Source organism: Sarcophilus harrisii, chromosome 2 (genome assembly GCF_902635505.1).
Source record: "Sarcophilus harrisii chromosome 2, mSarHar1.11, whole genome shotgun sequence".
NCBI classification, from domain to species: Eukaryota; Metazoa; Chordata; class Mammalia; order Dasyuromorphia; family Dasyuridae; genus Sarcophilus; species Sarcophilus harrisii.
Window position 1 is genome coordinate 166,613,257 of NC_045427.1, and position 23,208 is coordinate 166,636,464.

At 37.4% G+C, this 23,208-nt stretch overlaps 1 protein-coding gene across 2 annotated transcripts; it reads right to left on the reverse strand.

Moving 5' to 3' along the window:
* Positions 1 to 2,768: 2,768 nt before the first annotated feature.
* Positions 2,769 to 17,692, reverse strand: BMP2 (bone morphogenetic protein 2). Of its 2 annotated transcripts, none has more exons than XM_012540148.3 (3): positions 17,596 to 17,692; positions 15,435 to 15,781; positions 2,769 to 4,778 (listed from the first exon to the last, which is right to left on the reverse strand). In XM_012540148.3, exons 2-3 carry the CDS (start codon positions 15,772 to 15,774, stop codon positions 3,934 to 3,936), a joined length of 1,185 nt encoding a protein of 394 aa, XP_012395602.1. In that variant the 5' UTR covers positions 15,775 to 15,781; positions 17,596 to 17,692; the 3' UTR covers positions 2,769 to 3,933. The 2 variants fall into 2 exon arrangements, with proteins under 2 accessions (XP_012395602.1, XP_031806982.1); XM_031951122.1 differs by lacking the exon at positions 17,596 to 17,692 and adding an exon at positions 17,371 to 17,570.
* Positions 17,693 to 23,208: the final 5,516 nt, after the last annotated feature.

Sequence of the window (23,208 nt, forward strand, 5' to 3'; positions counted from 1 at the left end):
TAAGGTCAGATGTCTCCAAAGGGACATTGAATTTAATATACTGCTGGCTTGCATATAGTAAGTACTCAGTAACCTATGCTATTATTCTCTCTCTCTAATAAAGGAGTATGGGGAAAGGACATTGTATAGGTCTAAATTATCCCAATAGGGTTTTATATTGACCTGCCCATACGGACAATTGCTTGATTTTATTTTTTCTATTGAGACACAATCTAAAGTAGAAGCTGGAGTAGATATTATGCTGAAACAGAAGCTGAGACTGGTAGTTCTTCTCAAGGGAGGTGGGGGAGTAAAGGAATAGTGATCTGGAGATGTCATAATAGTCAAGATTCAGGGACTGTGGGACTCAAGGGAAAAGAGAAAAGTAATAAACCAGACAAGGAATCCACAAAATTCAATCAGTAATGAAAGGAGATCCATGGTAGAAAATTTGGGAAACTACTACTATTTGGCTTCACATATTAGCAAAAGGCACATATTGCAATTGCTGGCAGAATTCAGTACTTGAAGAATTCAAAATATCTTACAGATTTATGATTGATACGTAAAGCCACATCTATGGCCATAAGTTACAGCTCTTAGAATGTATTTAACCGTCTTTATGCCTAAGGATTCAGTATATGAAGGAAAAGAATAAGACTACCCCTCTGGGGTAGGGAAGGGGAGAGGGGAAGAACCTATAAATTTTACAAAGAAAAGCGATTCTGCCTGTCAAATTTTTATATCATCACTTCAATAGGACTTCTTTGTTCAGGCACCTCTAAAAACACAAGAAAGTACCAGAAGCTGACAAACATTTTTACATAAATCCCTTGATTTTATCAGTGAAAGGACTCAATGCCATTAAAGATCTCAGTCTCACCACACAATCTCATTCTTCACATTTTTAGTCCATCGTTTCCCAAAATTCACCATACAGTATCTATTCAATATGAATGTATGTACACACATATGCAAAGCTATGCTTATATAAAGAATATTTAACATCTGAATATGTAGACAGACTTTCTTCTTATCATGATTTTGAGTTATATTCTAACCAATCTTATGGTATATACACGTTGAATTCACAAAAAAATAATAAAAAGATAAAATTCTTTTACAACAAGATTCTAGAAATTTAGCAAATAATTCTTTCTTTTGAAGTCTCATGCCCTCTACCACGGACTTTGTGAACAGAGGAAACAACTATGAAGAAAGATTTGAGAGTCGTAAAGACTATTTACCTACCCACAATGTACAATGTTATGGGGGTAGGAATTCCTGTTTGCTAATATGAGAGAAAGACAGAGAGAGAGAGAGAGAGAGAGAAAGACACAGAGAGAGAGAGAAAGACAAAGAGAGAGAGAGAGAAAGACAGAGAGAGAAAGAGAGAGAGAGAGAGAGAGAGAGAGAGAGAGAGAGAGAGAGAGAGAGAGAGAGAGAGAGAAAGAGAGAGAGAGAGAGAGAGAGAGATTGAGATTATAGAATCAAAGACTTTCAGAGCTGGAAAAGATCTTAGGGGCCAGCAGTCAGGTAAGAGAAACCCTACCTGGACAACAATCTCTCCCATCACATGTTCAGCAAATAGCCATCCAAACCTTGCTAAAAGATTTACAGTGATAAACACATACTTTCTGAGGTAGCCTATTTTACTTATAGATGACTCTACTTGTTGGGAAATATTTCAAGTTCACATTTACCTTTTAAAACCTTTACTTAGGACTCTTAGTTCTGCTCTCTGAGGTCAGGAATTAGTATAATCCTTCTTCCATGTGATAACTTGTCAAATTTAAAGACAGTTATCATGTTCTAAGCCTTCTCTTTGCTAGACTAAATATACCCATTTCCTTCAAGTGCTTTTCATATGACATGGCCTTTTATTCTATTTACAATTATATCTAATTCATCAAAGTCTTTTCCAAAGAATAAATTGATCAATAATGATGATAATGGTGATGATGTAATGAATTGACTAGTAATAATCAAATGGCTTTATCCAAAGTGAATTAAATTTTAAGATGGAAAATGACCAGTATTGAATTTAAAACTGCCCACTTTCATGACCTTAAAGAGAGGATTAGAAATGTTCTAAGAACTATTAAATAACACTAGAGACCTTGAATCCAGATCCTTGAAAAGAATCTAAATATAACTGTCAATTGCACCACAGAACATTTTTTTAAAATCAATTTCAGGGCTAGAATAAAACAGAAAATCTAGGGACAGAATTCTCAGTTTTATCAGGACCAAATATTACCAGAGTTCAGTGGATTTGACATGTTAGAGTTCTTGAAAACTTCCACATAAATAGCAGGGTAATTTCCAGGTTTTTTGACTGGAGCAATGAAACCCACCAAATCTTTCCTTTAGTATGGTATTAGTGATGTGCACATGGAAATGCTCTAGTCCAATCAGCAGATATTACCGAAGAAGCAGTATTCAGAATCTTTCTAAATTCCCATTAGTTCTATCAATACTCAGTGAAATATAATTTTAGAACCTCATTCCATATTGTCCAGAGTTTAAGTCTGTTTTGATAGGTCATTTAGTCTTAAAACTTTTATTTTAAAAATCTGTTAATGAACAACAGGTTAAATGAAAAAATAATATCTTTGGTGCAAGTATAAGTTTCATTAGCATCTTACTAGTGAATTTGAAGTCATGTCTTGTACTTTTTTTACTCCCTTTTAGATAAAGGATTTCAGAAGCAATAATGCAAGCATAAGGTAGCATTGTGAATGCTGTATGAATGCACCATTTTCTTTCACAGATTGGACTTTGTAGAATGAAATGTCAGAGTTCCAATATTTATTATCTGAAATAGGTTTAACATTTGGAAAATACGTTCAAACACAGAACCTTAGAAAGAAAAGCAAGTGAATTTGACAGACAGCACTAGGGTAGACAGAAACCATGGATGACAATATTTTGTTTTACTCAGGGCAAAATTTGAAGACAAGGATCATTTTAGTTTAACAAACTCCCAGTTTGAGGTTTTGTTTTTGTTGTTTTTTTTTTTGTTTGTTTTGTTTTGTTTTTAAAGACTCATTCCCATCTGTTAAGGCAAGGGCCAGCAGAAATCAGTTTAAATATACGTGACCACAATATTAATAATGAAGAACTCATATTTTATTTAATGCTTTGGCCAGGACAGCTATTTAAAGGGGTTACTAGTTAAGGAAAGAAGAACAAACAGCCATCATTCACTTTCCTATAAGTTCAAACATTTTACTAAAAGTTTTGATTGGCCCTGCTGTAATCGCTCTGCAAATTAGTTGGGAATTTTAGTATTTCTATTAAATCAACAATGTCTGGTTCTTATCCAAAGATTCCGTCTAACGAAGATGCCAGTTCTCATGGATTGGACAGCCCACCCTGCAGCATTCCTGAGAATTGTACAATATAATAATCTTGAAAGTCAGCAGAGTGGATTATCCACTTCTTTTTTTTTCTGGACTTGAACTTGTGACCTTAACAGTAGCACTGCAAAAAGCAAATGTGCTATGCACTTTGCCATAGTAACCTTCCATGTATACTTTTCAACTTAAATACACACAACTGAAACAGCTACAATTTTGGAAAATTATGTACAAACCCTATATTTCTTTTGATTATATATAAATACAAATTAGCTATTTTTTTTTCTAAAAAGTGGTTATAATAGTAAATAAATACAAAATAAGAATCTGACCATTATACTTCATGTGCTGGGGTTGAACCCATATAAAATGTACAACTAAAATACATTTAAAATCTTTAAGGAATAATTCTCTGATTAAAATATTTGTTTTCCCAACTTTTTGTAGACATAAATATATTTTCAAAATAGCTGTGTTTTTTTTTCATTTCATTACATAAATAAAGTCTTCATTGGGAAATATTAAAGTGTCAACTTGTGTTTTTTTTTTTTTTTGCTTTTGTCTAATATATATTTTTAAAAATTCTGCTGTGCTAACGACACCCACATCCCTCCACAACCATATCTTGATAATTCTTTAACACGACTTTTTCATTTTCATCAAGGTAGAGCATGGAGATAGCACTGAGTTCTGTTGGTACACAGCATGCCTTGGGGATTTTGGAGTTAACTGAATTGACCAAAGTCTGAACAATGGCATGATTTGTTGAGTTCAGGTGATCAGCCAATGGAAAGGGGCATTCCCCATGGCAGTAAAAGGCATGATACCCTGGTGGGGCAACAATCCAGTCATTCCACCCCACATCACTGAAGTCTACATATAAAGGATGTCGCTTGCAACTGGACTTGAGGCGTTTCCGCTGTTTGTGTTTTGCTTGACGCTTTTCTCTCTTGTGGAGAGGATGTCCTTTGCCATCATGGCCAAAAGTTACTAGTAATGGTCTTATCTGTGACCAGCTATGATCGTTCTGATGCAAAGACCTACTAATCCTTACATGTCTCTTGGAGACCGCTCTGTCATCATCCAAGTGAACCACTTCTATCACAAACCCGTGATTTGCCTGTCCCTGCGCAATCCACCTCATCACAGCGGGTGTGACATCAAAGTTTTCCCATTTGCTTGCATTATGATTTACCAACCTTGTGTCCAACAGTCTTGTGATGGGGTATTCAGAGATGGATGTTGCTGGCTTTATGATTTCATAAATATTAATACGATGATGGTGATTGGTGTTATTTTTAAAATCTTCCTGAACCTGCTCCCGAAAAACCTTAAGTTCAGCTGAGGTGATAAATTCCTCATTGGGGATGGAAGTTAAATTAAAGAAGAAACGCCGGACTGTTTTCCCATTTGTTTCTGGCAGCTCTTCCAAAGATTCTGATTTGGTTGCAAAAAGGAAAAATAAAAACGAAAAGTCAGTCAGTAATTGAAACACACAGTGACAATTGGAATAGAAACTTATTTTCAATTCAAACTTTGGAATTCAGCAACTACAAAAGATAAGATTTTTTTTTTTAAGAAAAAAGTTTCTCTTGTCTACGAGTTTGTTTATATGAGCATATACAGTATGAACCAAAAATACAATTCACTATCATGCTTTTGATCCAATACCGGAGTACTACATTCCAGGTGGTTATAATAACGGGGAAAGAACTATGAAGCATTACTTTGGAATTCAAGGACTTTAGCAAAAATCTTTAGCACTGTAGTTAGCAGAGGTCTAATGAGAATGATTAAAACTGACTGAGGATTTACGGAAATTATTGCATTTCTTTTTTTAAAAAGTACGTCTTTAATGTCAATCCCTTAAGCTCTATTCCAAAACATTACTCTACAATTTAGATGATTTACAAATCTTGATATACAGATTTCAGTGTCCTAATTAAAGACCATGAACTTAACATCTGTGATGATATTTTACAAAGCACACCCTACTATTTCATTCAATAGTTCATAGACAAGGGCATTTATATGAATCTCCTTCTTCAGGGGAAACACATGGGTGGCACTAGGATACTGTGGTAATTAGGTCCAAACAATATCAAGAGAAATAGTCTTTCCTATGACCTCCACATGACCCCCAAAAGCCAGGTTACTTTTCAAATATTTTTAAGAATTGTTTGTATTTGTGAGTGTGTGTGTCTGTATGAGAGAAAGAGAAAGAGAAAGAGAAAGAGAGAGAGAGAGAGAGAGAGAGAGAGAGAGAGAGAGAGAGAGAGAGAGAGCAGGCTTGTTTGTATACACATGCTACATTTGTTTCTGGAAAATATATTAAAACACAATTATAGAATTCTACAACAGATGAGATTCAACACCATGATGTTTTTCCTTCCAAATTTTCAGTAATATAAGGAGGAACTCATAAGAAATTCATAAGAAAGGAACTCAGTGAAATTTAGATAATTTCAAGAAAAGGACCATGGCTGTTTAAGAAAACATGGCAGAAAGGAATTTATTGGTTGCATCCTACAGAACACCCCAATGTCCCGATCCCTATTCTGATCAATCAGGTACACAAATTCATTTGCTTTGTTGTTGTTTTTTCCCCCCTTTTTACTAAATATTGTGTAAGTTACTTCAAGGGCTTGCTGTCTCACAAAGAACAAACTGAAATATATTTTCTATTTAATTCAGCTTCCTTCTTCATTTTCAAGCTTCCTAAAAGATAAAATGACCATTGATCTTAACTTTTTGTCACTTAATTAAGGGTACCAACTAAATTAAAAATCTAGGAAAAAATTTGTTATGTCACAATTCTACATCATAACAAGCAAAGACCACTACATTCTTTCTTTTTTCCTTCATTTTCATCTTCCTTCCTTCCTTTCTTCCCTCACTCCCTTTTTTCTTTTTCTTTTTTTCTTTTCTTTCTTTCTTTCTTGGTTGCTTTCTTTTCTTCTCTCTCTCTCTCTTTATATATGTATGTATATATATATATATATATATATATATATATATATATATCTTTTGTCCTTCCTTCCTTTTGTTAATCATTGAGGACTAAAATCCAGATGTCTTTGGAAAGAGACCTGATGACACAGAATATTGGCCAGGCCACTATTCCAAAGGTAGTACTTGTGTATCAGCAAATGAGAGAAATTTCTTCTCACTATTTTACTTGTGTTTTTAAAGACTAAAATTCAAGGAGGAAGGAGGAGGAAGCAATAATTTTCCCATTTGTGTGAATATTTTAGCTAAGGGACAATTCAGTTTGGATTTTTTACAAAGTTAAAGCTAATTTTAATTTTCAAGAAACCAAATTAATTGAACAACAATGTAAACGACATCTTGGCAACATGCAAGCGTTTCAAACCATGATCAGCAGATGAAGAAACACATGCCAGGGGAGAGTACAGAAAACTTCTTTGCTTGCATTGGGGAAATTCAAACCAAGAAAAAATATCCCGGGCTTTCTACAATCTGTATAGCTCAATCCACCTAAATCTGCTCTTTGGAAACCAATCAGCATTCTTTATGCTTATGGCAACACAATCCCATTGCCAAATGCTATTAACATTAGGATGGCTGTGCTACAAATTTTTAACTAAAATTTTCATGAGTGACAAATTTTTAGACTCTTCTTTCTCCATCTTCTACATTTACACCTTAAAGCCTTGGTTCAGCTAACTCCTAGACATATCAAGACACCAGGAACTTCTGGAGAAAGTTGGGAGAAAAATGACTAGTCATTTCCATGTATATTACTACTTATTTCCATGTATATTACCACCTACTTCTCCCTTCACATTCAATTCCCCTAACATAATTACATATGAAGTATGATTATCATACTTCCCCTTTGACTTGAGAAGGTTGGGAGAATCTGATCTAAGAAGGAAAAAATACACAACTCTTAAGACAGTTCATTTTACTATAGTACAGAAGGAAATAACAGAAAAGAAAACAGGAATAAACAGAAAGAAGAGTGGGATGAAGGGAAAAGAGGAACATCTCTGTCTGGTAGCCAAGAAAAAGAAAGTAACTAAAATGTAGGATAAGGAAAAGAAGAAAAACTTCTCAATAAACAGGAGAGAAATGAAGGAGGAAAGACTGGGATAAGATACATAAGAGAAGGCATTATTCACAAAGGGGAAATAAAACCTAGGAAGAGAAGTGTCAATAGATCAAACAGAGAATAACTTTAATAAAAAGAAATAAAATCTGAGAGTGAGCAAAAAATCTTGATTTTTCTACGCTGTACCTTCAAGTTACTTAAGACAATTTTCTATCATTCTTTCAAAGTAGAAGTGACATGAAGGCAGCCCTGATTATAGTTGTGTGAATTAAACATAGATCATAGAGATAACAGCATGCTGTCAGGAACCCCCAAATTTTGGGAAACAGTTACTGCTGCCACCTCCCCACACTTACTTTGGATTCTTTACCTCTCCTCCCCAAATGAGGTTGGAAAGGAAGGTAATGCATCACTTTTTATAAATCAGAAAAAACAAAATATGGTCCAAAAAGTAAGGTGCAGAGAAGCAGCAAGAAAAACAAAATTAAAGGGAGGGTGGGGTAGCACAGGCACATCAGAGGTAACAAGAGAAAGTGTGGCAATAAAGAAGGGAAAGAGAAATCCCAAATTTGTAAGAGGAAAGAACACATGAATGAAAAATACAAGGAAAGAAGAAAGGAGGGGAGGAAGAGAGGGAGGGAAAAAAAGGAAGGGAAGAAGGAAAGAAACAAGCTAAAGAAGGAGAATGGAAGGGAAGAAGACAATTATAAGACAATCAGAAATAAAATGAATACTTATTGCTTTAAACATTTTTTTTTAAATCTTGAGATTCATTGATATGAGTACCCCATACATTGATGTAGATCAGTATATGGGAGTGGGGGTGAGGGTAAATCCCTTCCAATGCTTATACATTTTTTATGAGTTTTTATGAGTTACTGTGAGCAAAAGAAAATCTACTGTTGGACAAAATGTGAGACATAATATACAGATAATTAATATATATCTGTATAATTACAGATATATATAATTAAACAAAGAGGAAAAAATGTATAGTAGTATACAAGAAATCTAAAAAGTTTCTCTTTTTTTAAATTGTAAAACAAACAAAAATGAATCTATTTTTTGTCTGCCTACTGGCTATACCAGAATATATTTTTACCCATAAAAATAAGTTTCCAAAAGTTGCTTTTCATTGTTTTCCATGTAGAGCAGAAAACAAAAGTTTAGAAGCTTCAGCTGAAGTATATAGAGGGAAGAGACTTGTGATGTCATCAATATAGGGAATTCCCAGATGAGGAAACTCATTTTACCAAGGGTGGTCAGAACTTTCTTTGAACCAGAATAGTTTTAGGGAGCCACTTGGAATACTAAGAGATTGTGATATGCCCTTAGGTAACACAACCAGAATGTCTCTAATGAAGAATGTGAGCCACCACATCTTCTTGGACTCTGAGGCTAGCTCTGTACTGATGGGAGTGGGTATTGTGCACAAAATATGAATTGCTGACAGTATTGTAAACTGTCTTTGCTGAGGCAGCAGAATTTTAGGGCATCTGAACTTTATACCACTTGCTTGGGCAGTAATCCTTACTTGTGGAAGAGTGAAGAAAGTAAAGAGAAAAATAGTAATATTTTATAATTATGCCACTCAGCATCTAAAATACAATGAAAATGATCTGACTAGATTTCTGAATGTCTACTGAGATTTTGGAGTAATATATACTTAATCTATTTTGTCATTCCCTTTTCCTGACAGGAAGAAAAAAATAAGACAATAAAATAAAGATAAAATAAAAGGCATTTAGAAATCTAAGATGGGAATTGATAACAAGAGTTCATAAACCAAAGATCAAAAACAGAAAATCTTGTCAGTATGAACTAAATAGTTATGGGAACAAATAAATGAGGACACAGAATGGCATACAGCAATATAATCATCACAAGACAAGTGCAGTTCCAATTCTATTTTATTTGCTTCAACTGGACTTGTGATTTCCTCAGTATAGGAAACTCCCTTCAGCAATACTGATTAGCAAATGCTCTGTAATATAATGTATAGAGCTGCCTGAAACCTTGAGAGGCTAAATGACTGTTCCAGTGTCATACAAACAGGATATGTAAGGAAGTAGAACTTAAACCTGAGTCATTCTCATTCTAAAACTGACACTCTAGCTAGTAAACCTTGATGCCTCTTTCCCAACATTAGAAAAATAGTAAAAACTCTTCATTCAAAAACAGCTCAGTAATTCCAAAAAATCTTTATTAAATATCACTACATAGGATTATAAATATAGACCTGACAGTGACCTCAGAGAACATATATAACCATGGTCCTTAATCTGGGGCTTATGGAATAAATAAATGCATATGTATTTCATGTATGCAGGGCAGTTAGATGGTGTAGTTGATAGACCAACAACCTTGGAGTCAGTTCAAATCCAACCTCAGGTACTTAGTAGGTGTATGACCCTGGCCAAGTCACTTAACCCTATTTGTATTAGTTTTCTCATCTGTAAAATGAGCTAGAGAAGGAAATGACAAACCCACTCCAGTACCTTTGCCAAATAAACACTAAATGGGGTTACAAAGAATCAGACATGACAAACTTCTAAACAATAATAAAATGTATAAATACAATATAAATAAATAAATATGTACATACATACACATATGTATTTATATATATATACATGTGTTGTGTATATATGTACATATATACATATATAATTACTAAATTTCCTTTGTAATCCCATATATCTTATTTTAGACATTTAAAATATGATTCTGAGAAAGGGTCCATTGCCTTCATCAGACTGCCAAAGAGGTCCTTGAAACACTTAAAAAGGTTAAGAATCCCTAATCTAAATTTTGCAAATAAAGATGGAGGTCTAAAGAAGTTAATGGCTTGCTAAAGTCACAAAATTAGTAAAACGGATAGCACAGCACAGGTGACCTGTTGCTCTAAAATAGTGATTCCAAAGCATCCTTTATTTGACTCAGTAGCTCTCCCTCCTAAAAGTGCTGACATAAAATTTGAAAAGATACTTCTCAAGTTAAATTACATTTAATTTTCTTTTGAAAAAATCATAAAGCTTCAGGAGAAAACTGCAGATAGCATTAATTACAACTTAAACTAAGATTAAAATCAATGCTTTGATATTTCTGACAATGTCACACAAGGTGAAAATAAAAATAGGGAAGAATCTAAGAACTCTTCCCCAAAAAAGACAAGAAAGGTAATATGCCAGGATTTTTCAAATGGAGAAAATTCAAAGAAAAACAAGAAAAAAGGCAAATAAAGTAAAGGTAACAGAGAAATTCTATTTCCTACCCCAAGATAATGCCATTATCACAAAAAGAAAAAAAAATACTATTATTAATAATACTACCTCCCCTAAAGTGCACTTTCCTATCCTTCTGAAATAAACCAATGCATCATATTGCCACTTGAACTAGATTAAGGGCAAAAAGACAGAATTTAGGTAAAAAAAATTACCAATGTTGAAAAAGACTAAAAGAAAATCAGTTTCATGGTGATTGTTCTCTTATTTATATAAATTGTTTATATGTAAATATAAACAATTCAGTCATTCATACAGAGAAGTCAAAAGACTTAGATTCTGAAGCCTGGTTCTGTCACTAACTAGTTGGACGCAACTTCAGAACTTGGAGCTTCCATTTCCTTATCTTTAAAATGAAACACTTGAACTAAATCAGAGGTATTTAACCTTTTTGTGTCATGGACCCCTTTGAAAGTCTAACAAGGTCCTTGGCCTCTTCATAAAACAAAATACAAAGAGAACCAATTATATTGAAATATCAAAATATTCTTCTCATCAGAGTTAATAATTTCCTTAAAATCTGTGTTAAGAACTAATGGATAAAATGATCTCTAAAACCTTTTTTTTAAGACTAAATCATCAATGATCCTACTGTGTGAAAGACAGGATCATAGGTATTTCAGGGGATACAAAGAAACATGTGTCCCTGCTCTCAAAGTGCTCACAAAATAGGAGAACTTTTGCTTGAGGGCTCACTTTTATACCTGAAACATGCATGATTTTGTTGGTATAGTGACCAATCCAGACCACTCTCTCTTAAAAGATGAAAACTGTGGCTAAAAAAAAAAAAAAGTATCACTTTGTAGACAAGCTGGTGATAACTCTCTAAACTTTAAACCAGACTGGTCTTTAGATAATTGGTTTCCATTGCTTGTACCAAATTTTGTTTTAAGCTTGATTGAGCTCAATCCTTGAAAAGGAAAGAACTTGGGGCAACCTTCATGCTATGGTGATACCTCAAAACAAAACCTGCTTTGGGACCAGTCATATATATTGAAGAACAATCATTCAAGATAGAATATATAGGTTAATGGCAGTTCATCAGTTCTTTTGGATAAAATATGATCTGATTATGTGAGTAACATTAGGCCATTTGTTGAGTTTGAGATTTGGCGGAGGGGGAATGATTCTGAGGAGAAGATGGGCCAAACCTTGTAGGTTCAAAAGAACTGACAAATCTGGGATCATCTGAAACTTTGCATGTAAAAATGTAAAGGCTTATCTATATAAGTAATTTTAAATGGTCTTCTCACCCAGAGGAGCTAATATCCCAAATTCAAAGGAGAACTTTAACCAGAAGTGTGGCACTTTCTTTCCTTTGAAATCAGAAACACAAATACTTGTACAACATTAAAAAAAAAAAAAAAATTAGCACAGACAGGACTTTACTGAGTTAAACAGAAGACATGATAATTGATAAAAATGATTTAAGATTTACTAGCACATGATGTAGATTAGCTTTACAATGAATGAAAGATCTATAAAAATGACATTCTCTGTCTTACTATAATTATTCTGTAGTTATATACAGTATTGTCCTTAGAATTCCAGGTTATAAACTAAGAAAATCAATGATTTCTCTTCATCCTGAGAAACGTTTGGTCCTTCAGTAAATAAACAACCTTTAGTTGTATCCAAACACTGAATTTTGTCCTCTAGTAAAACATGTAATGGCAGAGTTCCAATATATTTTCATTTATTTCTGTGTACAGTGCAAAGGCCACTGACATACTTGTAACAGTAAGTATCAAGTATCATTTCAAAGAATGATGACTCAGCCTTAACAAAGTTATAATAAATAAAATATCCAGATTTGCAAAATACTGAAATATTCATGAGTTTCTGTCACATTAATTATTTAAATTAAATCATGATAAAAAGATAATTTTTTCACTGCCCCATTCTTTTTGACACAGTCTATGAATTTGATAGGAAAGATTCAGTTTTACACATGCAAAGCAATCTGCCTTATTTAGGTAAAAATAACTTATGGGCAACTGGGTGGTATAGTAGATAGAGCCCCTGGCCTGCAGGCAGGAAGAACTGAGTACAAATATGGCCTCAGACACTTATTAGCAGTGTGACCCTGGGCAGTTCACTTGACCCTCTTTTCCTTAGATTACTCCTCTGTAAAAGAATCTGGGGAAGGAAATTGAAAATCTTTCCCGTATTTTTGTCAAGAAAGTCCCAAATGGGTTCATCAAGAATCACATTGGACTGACATGACCAAAAATATGGTTTAAAGCTTAACTGAAATTCATCAAGTTTTCTTGGAAATAAAATGATGGGGAAAAACAAATACAAAAAAAAAATGTCAAATAAATTTACATTTATTCATGGGAGATTGCCTGGTTCAAATAGAAAAGAACTGGCTGTTAGGTCAGAGAAACTGTGCTCAAGTTTTTCCCCAAATGCTTACTCTTCTGTGTGAATTTAGAGAAGCCATTTCATTTTTCCTAAGCCTCTATTTCCTAATCTGTAAAATGAAGGGGATGGACTAGATTGCCTAGAAGGAGCTGAGGTTCCTTCTACTCATCTGCTTTAAGATATTATGTAAAACTTAAATGATCTCAACATTAAATAAGATATATAACTTTTCTATGTTAAGTTGAAGTAAGGTTTCCATATTAAAATACCTATTTCCAAAGGAGATATCAAAATATCCATTGTTGTTATTTCTTTGCTCTTAAAATTTCAGTCAGTATCAGGTGAACAGGAGAGGGGGGCATGGAATTTCAATGATCCCAAGAATTTGGTGACAAGGGTCAAAGCTATAATAACAGTGACATTACTACAAAAATCAACAGAGCCTCTCAGAATTTTCAGTTGCTGAAGAATTTGAATTAGATCTTATTGTCCTGGGTACCAAAGTTCAAATGCCTGAGAAGTGAGATTGAAAATGAAAGTGACTAGCAAGATTTTTCCTTCTTTATGTGGATATTTTGAATGTAAGAAGCTCTTTTTCTTCTTTTGCTTGCTTTGGGACCCAGTAATCACTAAGAGCAAGTGTTTTAAATAATAAAAGTCATCCTCAGTGCTGTGAGAAAATGTTTGATAGGAGAAATTTTGATTTATGTTTATAATTAGGGCCAGGCTATTAATATTATATTTTTAACAGCACTGAGCAGCAGAAAAAAAAAAAAAAAACAGCTCCCAAAAGAAGCTACCTGGGTCACTGTCCTAGTCTTCTACCATCTGTGCCCTAATCCTTTCACTCTAATTCCTTACCAATTGATGTCTTGAAATATATGACAAATATATTCTAGTACTTTATTCATTTAAAATTAAGGAATATATCTCTTAGTTGATATAAAAAATCTCTAAAATGTGGATAAAATGACACCTATTTCACAGCATTATGAAGATAAAATGAGTTCTTTGTAAAGTATTTTGAAAACTTTAAAGCTCTATATAAATTCTAGCTACATTGATGATTTAAACATCTTCCAAATAAATCACATTCTAATAATATTTTTACTATTTGGCTTAAGAACTTAAATACAATGTAAATGCCGTATTTCTTTAAAAAAAATATAGATTCAGACACTGTAATCAATATACTGATATTTTTGGTGCTTTTAACTAAAAAGTTTTATACTCACTATCATAAAAATCATATTATCTGCAAGTTTAGGTTCATATAAAGTTAAAGGGACAGCTGGTACAAAGCTTTCCTCTGCAGGATTGTTAAGGATTAGCTTATTTTTACACTAAAAGTATCTCAGATTTAAGCAAAAGACAAAAAAGTCACTGTGGAAATACTACAATTGATTGGTGAATTGATCTCTCAGAGGGATTAGACAGGGATTAGAAGTTTTCCAAATCATCCCAGAAGAACTGTAATTTAGGAGTTTCTCAAAGTATACAGCAATAAAAAAAAATAATACTTATTTGCGGGGATTTTTTAGGTGGACTTGGTCTAAAAATCTCTTATACTGGATTCAGAAAGGGAAACTGAAAAATGAGATGGAAAGATTTAGAGGAATGTGTCAATATAAGCCCTCTTTGTAATCTTCTAATTTGCCCCCCCCCAAAAAAAAAAATTAAGGATGTAATACCTGCAAACTTTTCAAATTTACTTTATTAAAAGGTGATCTTGGTAAAAGGATGCAGTTTTACCTTTGTTGTTCCTATTCCCCCAGTATTTGTTTGCATGTACTACTCACATGTTGCCCTGTATGTCCATTAAAGGGAGTCAGGAGACAGAGGGGAGAGCTACAATCAATGTTCACCTTAACTACCTGTTAACTCCAAAGATTCAGAGTTAATGTTGGATATTGTGTGTGTGTGTGTGTGTGTGTGTGTGTGTGTGTGTATGGGGGGTGGGGAGGAGGAATCTCTTTTCCTTCTACTAGCACAAGACATAAAAAACTGAACAGGCAAGTTTCCCTAGCTCTTGTCTTACTGCCATCAACAAATGTTTACTGAATGTCTCAAGATCACAATGTGATCTTGAAAAGCATCTTAGCAATCATCTAGTCTTCCCACACCCCCACCCCCCATTTTACAGATAAGGAAACTGAGATGGGGAAGTGATTTGTCTCATGCTATACTACTAATAACTTGTGGCAGAGAAATTCAAAGACCCAAACCCTCGTTTCACGACTTTAAACCACTAAGCTGCCTCCCACATCTGGAAGGCTCGGTAACTAGATACTGTTGAGGGAGGACACAAGAGATGATCCGTGCTCATACCCTTCACCCGCCCAGTTAGTTACCTCCCCAGTACCTCACCTTCATGGTGGAAGCTCCGGACGGTATTAGCCCGGCTGGTTGCTCTCTCCAGCTGGTAGTTCATGGTGGGATCCCCCAGCTGGCCCGAATGCAGGCGGTAAAGATCTAGCATGTAGGGGGGGATGATCGCGTTTTTGCTAGGGCTAGGTCTCTGCTTCAGCCCGAACATACTGAGGAGCCGCAGCTCAAACTCGCTCAAGATTTCTTCTGACTGCTGCGGCGTGGAGCGGCCGGATTCAGCGAACTTCCTCCGGCCCACCTCCGGGATGAGGCCGGCCGAACTACCCAGCAAAACTTGGTAAAGCAGCAGCGCTAGAAGAGAGCGGATCCCGGCAACCATGGTCAACCTGCAGAGAGGATTTGGGGAGTGGGGTGGGATGGGGGAAAGGATAGGGACGGACAGCAAAAAAGCAAGGATGGAGATGAGTCTAGGAGATCCGTGACAGATGCACCACGCCAGCGGGCCGGGACCCTCGCCGGTGGCACACTTGTCCCAGGTGTGCCAGCTTGCCCAGCAAGTCCGCATCTGGTCCCAGCCACGGCCCGTGCCACTATCCCGGGAAGATTGTCCTGGCAGCCGCCTCCCCAAGATCCCTGGACTCCGGGGACCTTCCTTCCACCTACCCCGCCTCTAGGGGGCAGGGGCGCCATGGCTGTAATGGGGAATGGGCGCTAGCAGGGGCTGCCATCCCCGGCCGCGCCCCGCCCACTCTCTAGATTACCACCACCACCTTCCCTCCCCCGTCCCCCCACCTTTCAACAATCTCCCGGAAACTCCAGTGGTTGCTGAGACCTCAATTTAAGAGTTTAAAACCGTCTGCGAGGAAGCAGATCGAATTTGGGGGGTCCGGGAAGGAGACACCAGTGTTTTAGATAGAGGGGTTTCCCATTCCTTTCGCACGCGAAAGTAGGGCATCTGAGGTGCGGAGAGGGCCATTTGGTAAAAGTATAAGCTCCATTTCTCGTGGTTTATGTTAACTACACAAGATACTCATTTCAGCGACACAAAACCACACAGCACAAAACTTTTAGAAACATTACGCCTGCCCTGCATAATTTCTTAACGCATACACATTAACGTAAACACACTGCATATCGCTTTGCATCATAGAACACACAGAATGTATATGACTTCCTGATACATATACACCGCATTTTACTTCCAGGCATCCTACAATCACAATATATGACTTCCGAACATACGTGCTTCAGGTCACAAGCACTTCCACACAAACAAACATATACATACATATATACATATCTATATGTATACACACACAAACATAAATATGAAACATTTTGTAGGTATGTTGTAACACTTCTTTTTATACATACATAGCACAAGGAAAAATACCTCGTATATAGACAAACACATTTGGAGGGTTATAGCAACGTATAACGTCGGAATGTGTGTGTGTGGGGGGGAGGAGTGGAGGATTGGGTCTGTATTATTTCAGATGTCAGAGCATTGAAAGAAAAAAAAGGAGAGAATCAAATTCTTTGCCTTTCTTATATCTCTAGAAACTAGATCGTCCTATCTCTTCTCAAAATTAGTAGCAGGAAGGGGCCAACAGAGAGGGAGATAGAGGAAAGTTCTCAAGAAAGATGTGTAACAGAGAAACGGGTACCTGGTTGGAAATGGGAAAGATTCCCGAGTCTAACGGGTGAAACAGAGGGGCAACCCTCTTTAAGAGTTTTTTTTTTTTTTTTTTTTTTTTTTTTTTTTAAATCATCAGCGAAGTGTTAACAGCCATAATAAAATATCTTGGAAGGGGGAGGGAAGGAGCGAAGGAAGGAGGGGCAAAAAGGGAGTGCACTTCAAGTTGTCTTGGAGTGAAGCCGCCAGGGAAGGAGGGGGGACGGTGTAAAAGGGTGGGGGAGCTGGAGCCAGCTGCAGCTGGGACCGCGCTGCACGTGGGCACTGTAGGGTGTTTACCTTCGGCCGAACTGCGCCCGCCGGGCGGGGGAGGGAGGGACGGAGGGAGTTTGTGTCTGTCCAGCTCGGGTAGTAGAAGGCAAGTGGAGGTGGGCCCAGAGCCTCCGTCACCGACTGGGAAGCGGGTCAGTATAGGTGCGAAAAGCTTAAGCATCACAGGACCCCACACCCGCCCCCTCTTCGCAGTGCAAGCCCTCCCCAGCCCCCAGAGAATCACTCCTCTACCTTTAGGAGACTGCCGATTGACTAAGAAGCACACGGGGGCACGTCCATTGAAACAGCCTCCACATGGAAAAATCTCTGGCGGTGGAGATTGAAGCTGTGATTTTTGTATCCGTTCCTCCTCCCTGGTGCCTGTCGAGGCGGCCCCCCTTTTCCCGGGTGGCAGCAGAGATGATCGGAGTCTCCAGGAAGAGAAGCTGGGGGTCCGGGACCGGGAGAGGGTAAAAGGAAAATAAAATTTCCCCGCCGTTGAAAAGCCACCAGTTTTGAAAGGGGATTGGGGGTAGTTATTTTCTCTGCAAGTTCAAGAAGTCCTCAGCCAAGTGCTGACACATAACAACAGCGAGAAGGAGGAGGAGGGAGGGGGAGAAGGGGAAAAAAAAGTTCTGAAGTCGTCCTTAGGAAAAACCACCCGCTGGTTGCCTTCTCCTCCGAGACGGATAAAAGAGGGGGGCTGTGTCTCTCGGACTCTTCTCTAGCTCCTCTGCCGCCCATCGTTTGGGGAACACATCCTGAGAAAAAGGTGCCCAGAGATGGATCCCTGAGGCGGAAGGTGGGCTGCAATTGCCTGGGTTATACCTGTAAGGGAGTCCTGGGAGGTTAGTCTGAGTAAGGGTGGCAGCGGCAGAGGCAACAGCGGCGGTACGGCTGGCGTCTGCAGGAGAGTTTTCTGCTCTCGGTGTGTTTTTTTTCCGCATCACTTGGTGTTACTCCAAACTTGCCTTACAGCTGTTAAGCAGAAAATAGAAAATCTCCAAAGTCCAGCCCGCCTCTGAAGCATACTTTCAGCAGATGGTTAGTCAGCAGGCAGTCCCAGTCAAACCAGGCTGGTGGTTTTCCTTTGCTTAAAAAATTTTCCCCCTTTGCTTATACACCCGGCAATCAACAAGTTGTCTTGTCCTTTGTGTCAGTAGGTAGAAATGAATTATGTATCTATGTAGAAAAATAAGTTTTCTTCTTTTCAAGTTAAAAACTGGGCGCTTTGCATCCCTACACGGAGAGATGGGCACTTGGCCGCTTCAGACTGGTGTGTGATACTGCAGTTCTGAGGCATTAAATTTCGACTTTTTTCCCCAGATATTTCTTTCGCCCTTCCCGTTTCTCTTTAGTCTTCCTGAATGGCGAAGCAGTTCGGGATGGGTAACAGAAGATACTTTACTCTCGAATTTCTCTCGAGTGCACACACAATTTTCCAGTCTCCTTCTACTCGTGCGTGTGTGTTGTCTTCTCGCTGTAAATTGATTGAGGCGGTTTGATGCCTCCTTATGCTTTTTGTTTCTTGGCTGCTGCTGATGTCACGACCTCGGGGGCTTGAGACTTCTCTGCCAATCACAGGAGGCCTGTGGGAACTGGGACTCGCCGGAGGGAGTGAGCAGCAGAGAAGAGAACTCCTGCTGTGGCAGGAGCAGCAGCAGCAGCAGCGGCAGCGGCAGCAGCAGCGTTAGCGGCAGAGGCAGAGGCAGAGGCAGAGGCAGAGGCAGAGGCAGCGGCAGCGGCAGCGGCAGAGGCAGGAGCAGCGGCAGAGGCAGAGGCAGAGGCAGAGGCAGAGGCAGAGGCAGAGGCAGAGGCGGCGGCGGCGGCGGCAGCGGCAGCAGCGGCGCTGTGGCAGCGCAGTCCCTGCTTTTAAAGGGGACGCCGCCTCCTTTTCCCTCCCAGGCCCTCACAGCAAACCACCCCACAGTCTTTCCCTTTCTCAGTCATTCCTGATCTCGAGATTTGTAAGGTAGAAAAGGAACCAAAAGGTATAGCCCAGAGGAATGGAACCTTTTGATAGGGGTGGGGTCTAGAGAGAGAGGGAGGGAAAAGCTAGGGTAAGGGGTGGGCTGACCGGCACCAATACTCAATCCTTAAAGGAGAAAAGAAAGTTTATTAAAAATGATGATGATAATAAAAAATAATAAGTTTCTAAAAATTGTAGCTTCCTCTAGGCGATTTCGGAAGTGAATACACTAACTCGTTTGTTCCCCACCTGGCCCAGGCCCGTTATTTCCCTTTCAGTTTTCCAGTTTCACAATACAGATGTGTTTGGGAAAACCGAACAAAGTTGTAAAATACAACTTCCTTGAGGAGTGGCGATTCAGACAGAATTGCCCTTCCAGTAGACACAATCTGTCACATCTATCCTCCGAGCCAAAACATACATACAAGAACCAATAAGGTCGTGGGTGCGCTTTAAATCTTTTACATTATACACACACACACACACACAAACCCTTTATATACTCATATGCACATATATACTTATGTATATATATAGTGAGTATATTCCAGCTTTCACTTCTCCTTTGATGGGGGTGGCAGGGAAGAAGACTTAGGTGGTGGTGATGGGGGAGGGGATGCATTATTAATCTTTATGACTGCAATCACTGCTTGCTAAAGAAACTTATCTCATGCAGCCCATCGGCACGAGATTAGCTGCTCAGATGACAGTAAAATAATGCACAGCATGATCCAGGCAAACAAGACGATTCCGGTTTGAGGTTTAGAAAAATCCCCTCCCCCGTCCCGCTTCTCTCGCCCCCAATCGGGAAAGATGTGAATGTAGTTTCTTTCTTCTCTCCTCCCCTTCTTCCCCCCCCCCCCCCCCCCGCCTTCTTCCTTCCCCCCCCCCACCCCCCCTAGCTTGGCCTTCTCTTCTTAAGTACTTTAGAAGCCCGAGTAGCTGCTGAGGCTGATGTTGGAGAAAGACCATCTCCCAAGATTCCTAGATCTCCCTAGAAAAATGATTATTTTTTTTCTGTAGGACATGGGCAGCTAGGAATGCATAGTTCAAGCATTCAGTAAAGTTGTCAGAAAAAAAGTAAAGCTGGGAAAGGCCAAATCCATGAAAACTGTATTCACTTAATAAACCCCTGCGCCTACAAGCGGAGAGGTAGAGCAAAGTCAGATCAGATAGAGAGTTGAACAATGATCTATTATATATGTGTGTATTATTTTTTTCGGCAGGGAAGCTAAAATAATTCGAGGTTACCCTTACATAAATCGGATTAGATCCCCACAGAGGGGGAATTAAGCATTTGCTGCTTCCAAAGGTGTGAAGGTTAAAAAAGGCATTTGGAGGAGGGCTGCTTATTAGAAATAAGGAAGAAATAAGAATAAATAATACTATAAAAGGGGAAAAACCCTTACCTAAGTTTACTCTATTACAGTGCATAAGAAAAAGTATTAAGCGAATTTAAATGACTTCATTCAAATTGAAATAACATGTTTTATTCAAATAGGGGGGAGTAAACATTATTATTAGTAAACTTTTAAGAAATGTGATAATGAAATTTTTTTGATGGAACAAACCATTTCACAGACTATAAGGAAAGCTATGAAAGCTCATTTTCTATCCTGTATTTAAAAATATGGAATGTTTTCATTGTCAACCTATTGCAATTCAATTTCTTATATGGCTGTGTATAAATCCTTTTGCTAAGTGTGCCATTGCAAGAGTAGTATAGAAATCTGAAAGTGAAACACTTTGGGTGGCTTTCTCACTGTTTTCAGACAAACGACATTTAACATTTACTCTCTATACTTGTAACCATGCCTGCCTTTGGAGAATAGGAATTTACTTGTGATAGAATTTATAATGGCAAACTTTGGGTGGCTAAAATACCGTGTTTCTGTTTCTTTTTCTTCTTCCTTAAATTAGAGAAGGAAAAGAGAAAAGGTAACTAAAATTCCACTGAAGTTATTTACCTTGTTCTTGCTTCAGTTTATAAATAGCCACTTAAGAATGTGAAGGTAGAAGGGGAGAAAGCGCTATTTAATGCTGCTGTCACCAAGAGTCAACAGATTTCTGATACCCTGCAATCTGCCTTAGAAAACACTACACTAGTCTACAATAGTGTCTGTTTTTTAGAGATGGCTGCCCTCCTGTGGTAAAAACATGTAAGGACATTTCTGTAAAAGTAATAACAATAGAGCTCTGAAATTTCTTCTGGTGCTATCATAGAGACTGATTATCTTGTCAACCTTGTAATTTTATTCAGCAAAAACTAACAAAAGCATTCATCTTTAAGTATAGGGAATATGCCACATTTGCATGAATTCTGATAATATTTTGTGAGACAAAGCAATTTTTCTGCCTAAAAAATTAATTTCTCATTATCTAATACTTAGAAAGGTTGAAAATCATTAAGACTGATAAAGTGAGACTGCTTTCTCACTGAATTTATTAGGTTTATTTCTCTGCCAGCTCATACTAAGAGAGTATCGGGGTCAACAGCAGTATGAGAGTCCCTTAACTGCCCTAGTTAGGAACGGACAGCCACAGTTCTCAGAGAATAGACAATATGAGTTTTCTGAGTTTAGAGGAATCAGTTTGATTCCTCTGATTTTCACATGGATAGATAACCCAGATTGAAATTTAAGTGTCAAAGATAATTTGGCAATTATTCCTTTAGCAATTTAGTTCAGACAAAATCAAACTTTATTGTTTCCTGCAGCTATTATGGTATGCATGTACTTTTACTGTAGTCCCTATCAATTATTCAAAGTAATACTAAAATAATGATGATAATATGCTTTAAAGGTCATTAGCACTAGATGATCATTCTACCTTGTAAGTGGTTAAATTTGAGGTAGATATCAGGAGAAAAGCATAAATCATTGCATCCTCTTCTCTTTATACTAATCAGGATTCTTTCCCAGGTCAAATAGATTATAGTAGAGTATTCCATCTAGTCTGTGTAAAACTATTACCTAAGTATTATGTGGAATAGCAAGCTAGACTAGTAGAAACGGGCACAATGATTTTTATGCAAATCCTAGCACACTGAGTCATATCTAAGCTTTTGTAGGAACCTACAAGAGTTACCTAAGTAATAAGTGAAACTTCCATCATTAAACTACTTAATCTACCTATCAACATTACATAAGATTATATATAAAACATTAGCATATGTGAACATGGTTCTTCCACTTCTGATCATAATATTGACAAGTTCTTTGACTAAGCAATTCACAATCTTATTGTGTTTTATCTATGAAATGAACATAATGTCTGATCTAGCTACCTCAGAGAAATGTTATAAAGATCAAAAGAAATCATATGAATATAGTCTGAAGAACAAAAGAACTATGCAATATATTCATATTCACTTAATGTGCTTTTTGTGTATTGAAAATGTTATGTGCTTTAAATGAGGGGCAGCAAGGCAAAGTGGATAGAGTGCTGGATCTGGACTGAGCTCTGGATTGAGTTTTAGATACTGCATTTGACAGGAGTAAGCTGTGTAACCCTGAGCAGGTCACCTAATCTGCTCAAGCCTCAGGCAGATCTCTAAAATGAGATGTTTTAGATGAGTTCCCACCTCAAGGAAATCACAGGTCCTTAACCATGTTGATGTGTTCTTAATGTCTATGCCTATAATGTTGTGGATTAACATGAAATTACAGAGCTATGTAGACTTTACTTTATATAGTACTTATCCTCATTTCATCTGTGTTTGTTTGGTCTTCTCACCAAAACCTTCAGTTTGTTGTATGCAGAAACTATGTCTTAAAAACATTCTTAGTTTTCAATGATCATTTATTGAATTATATTAATATGTTTTGTTGATTGGTTTAAATTGTCTAAATAGTCATTAGTAAAGATTAATATATGATAATTTATAGGTATATGTT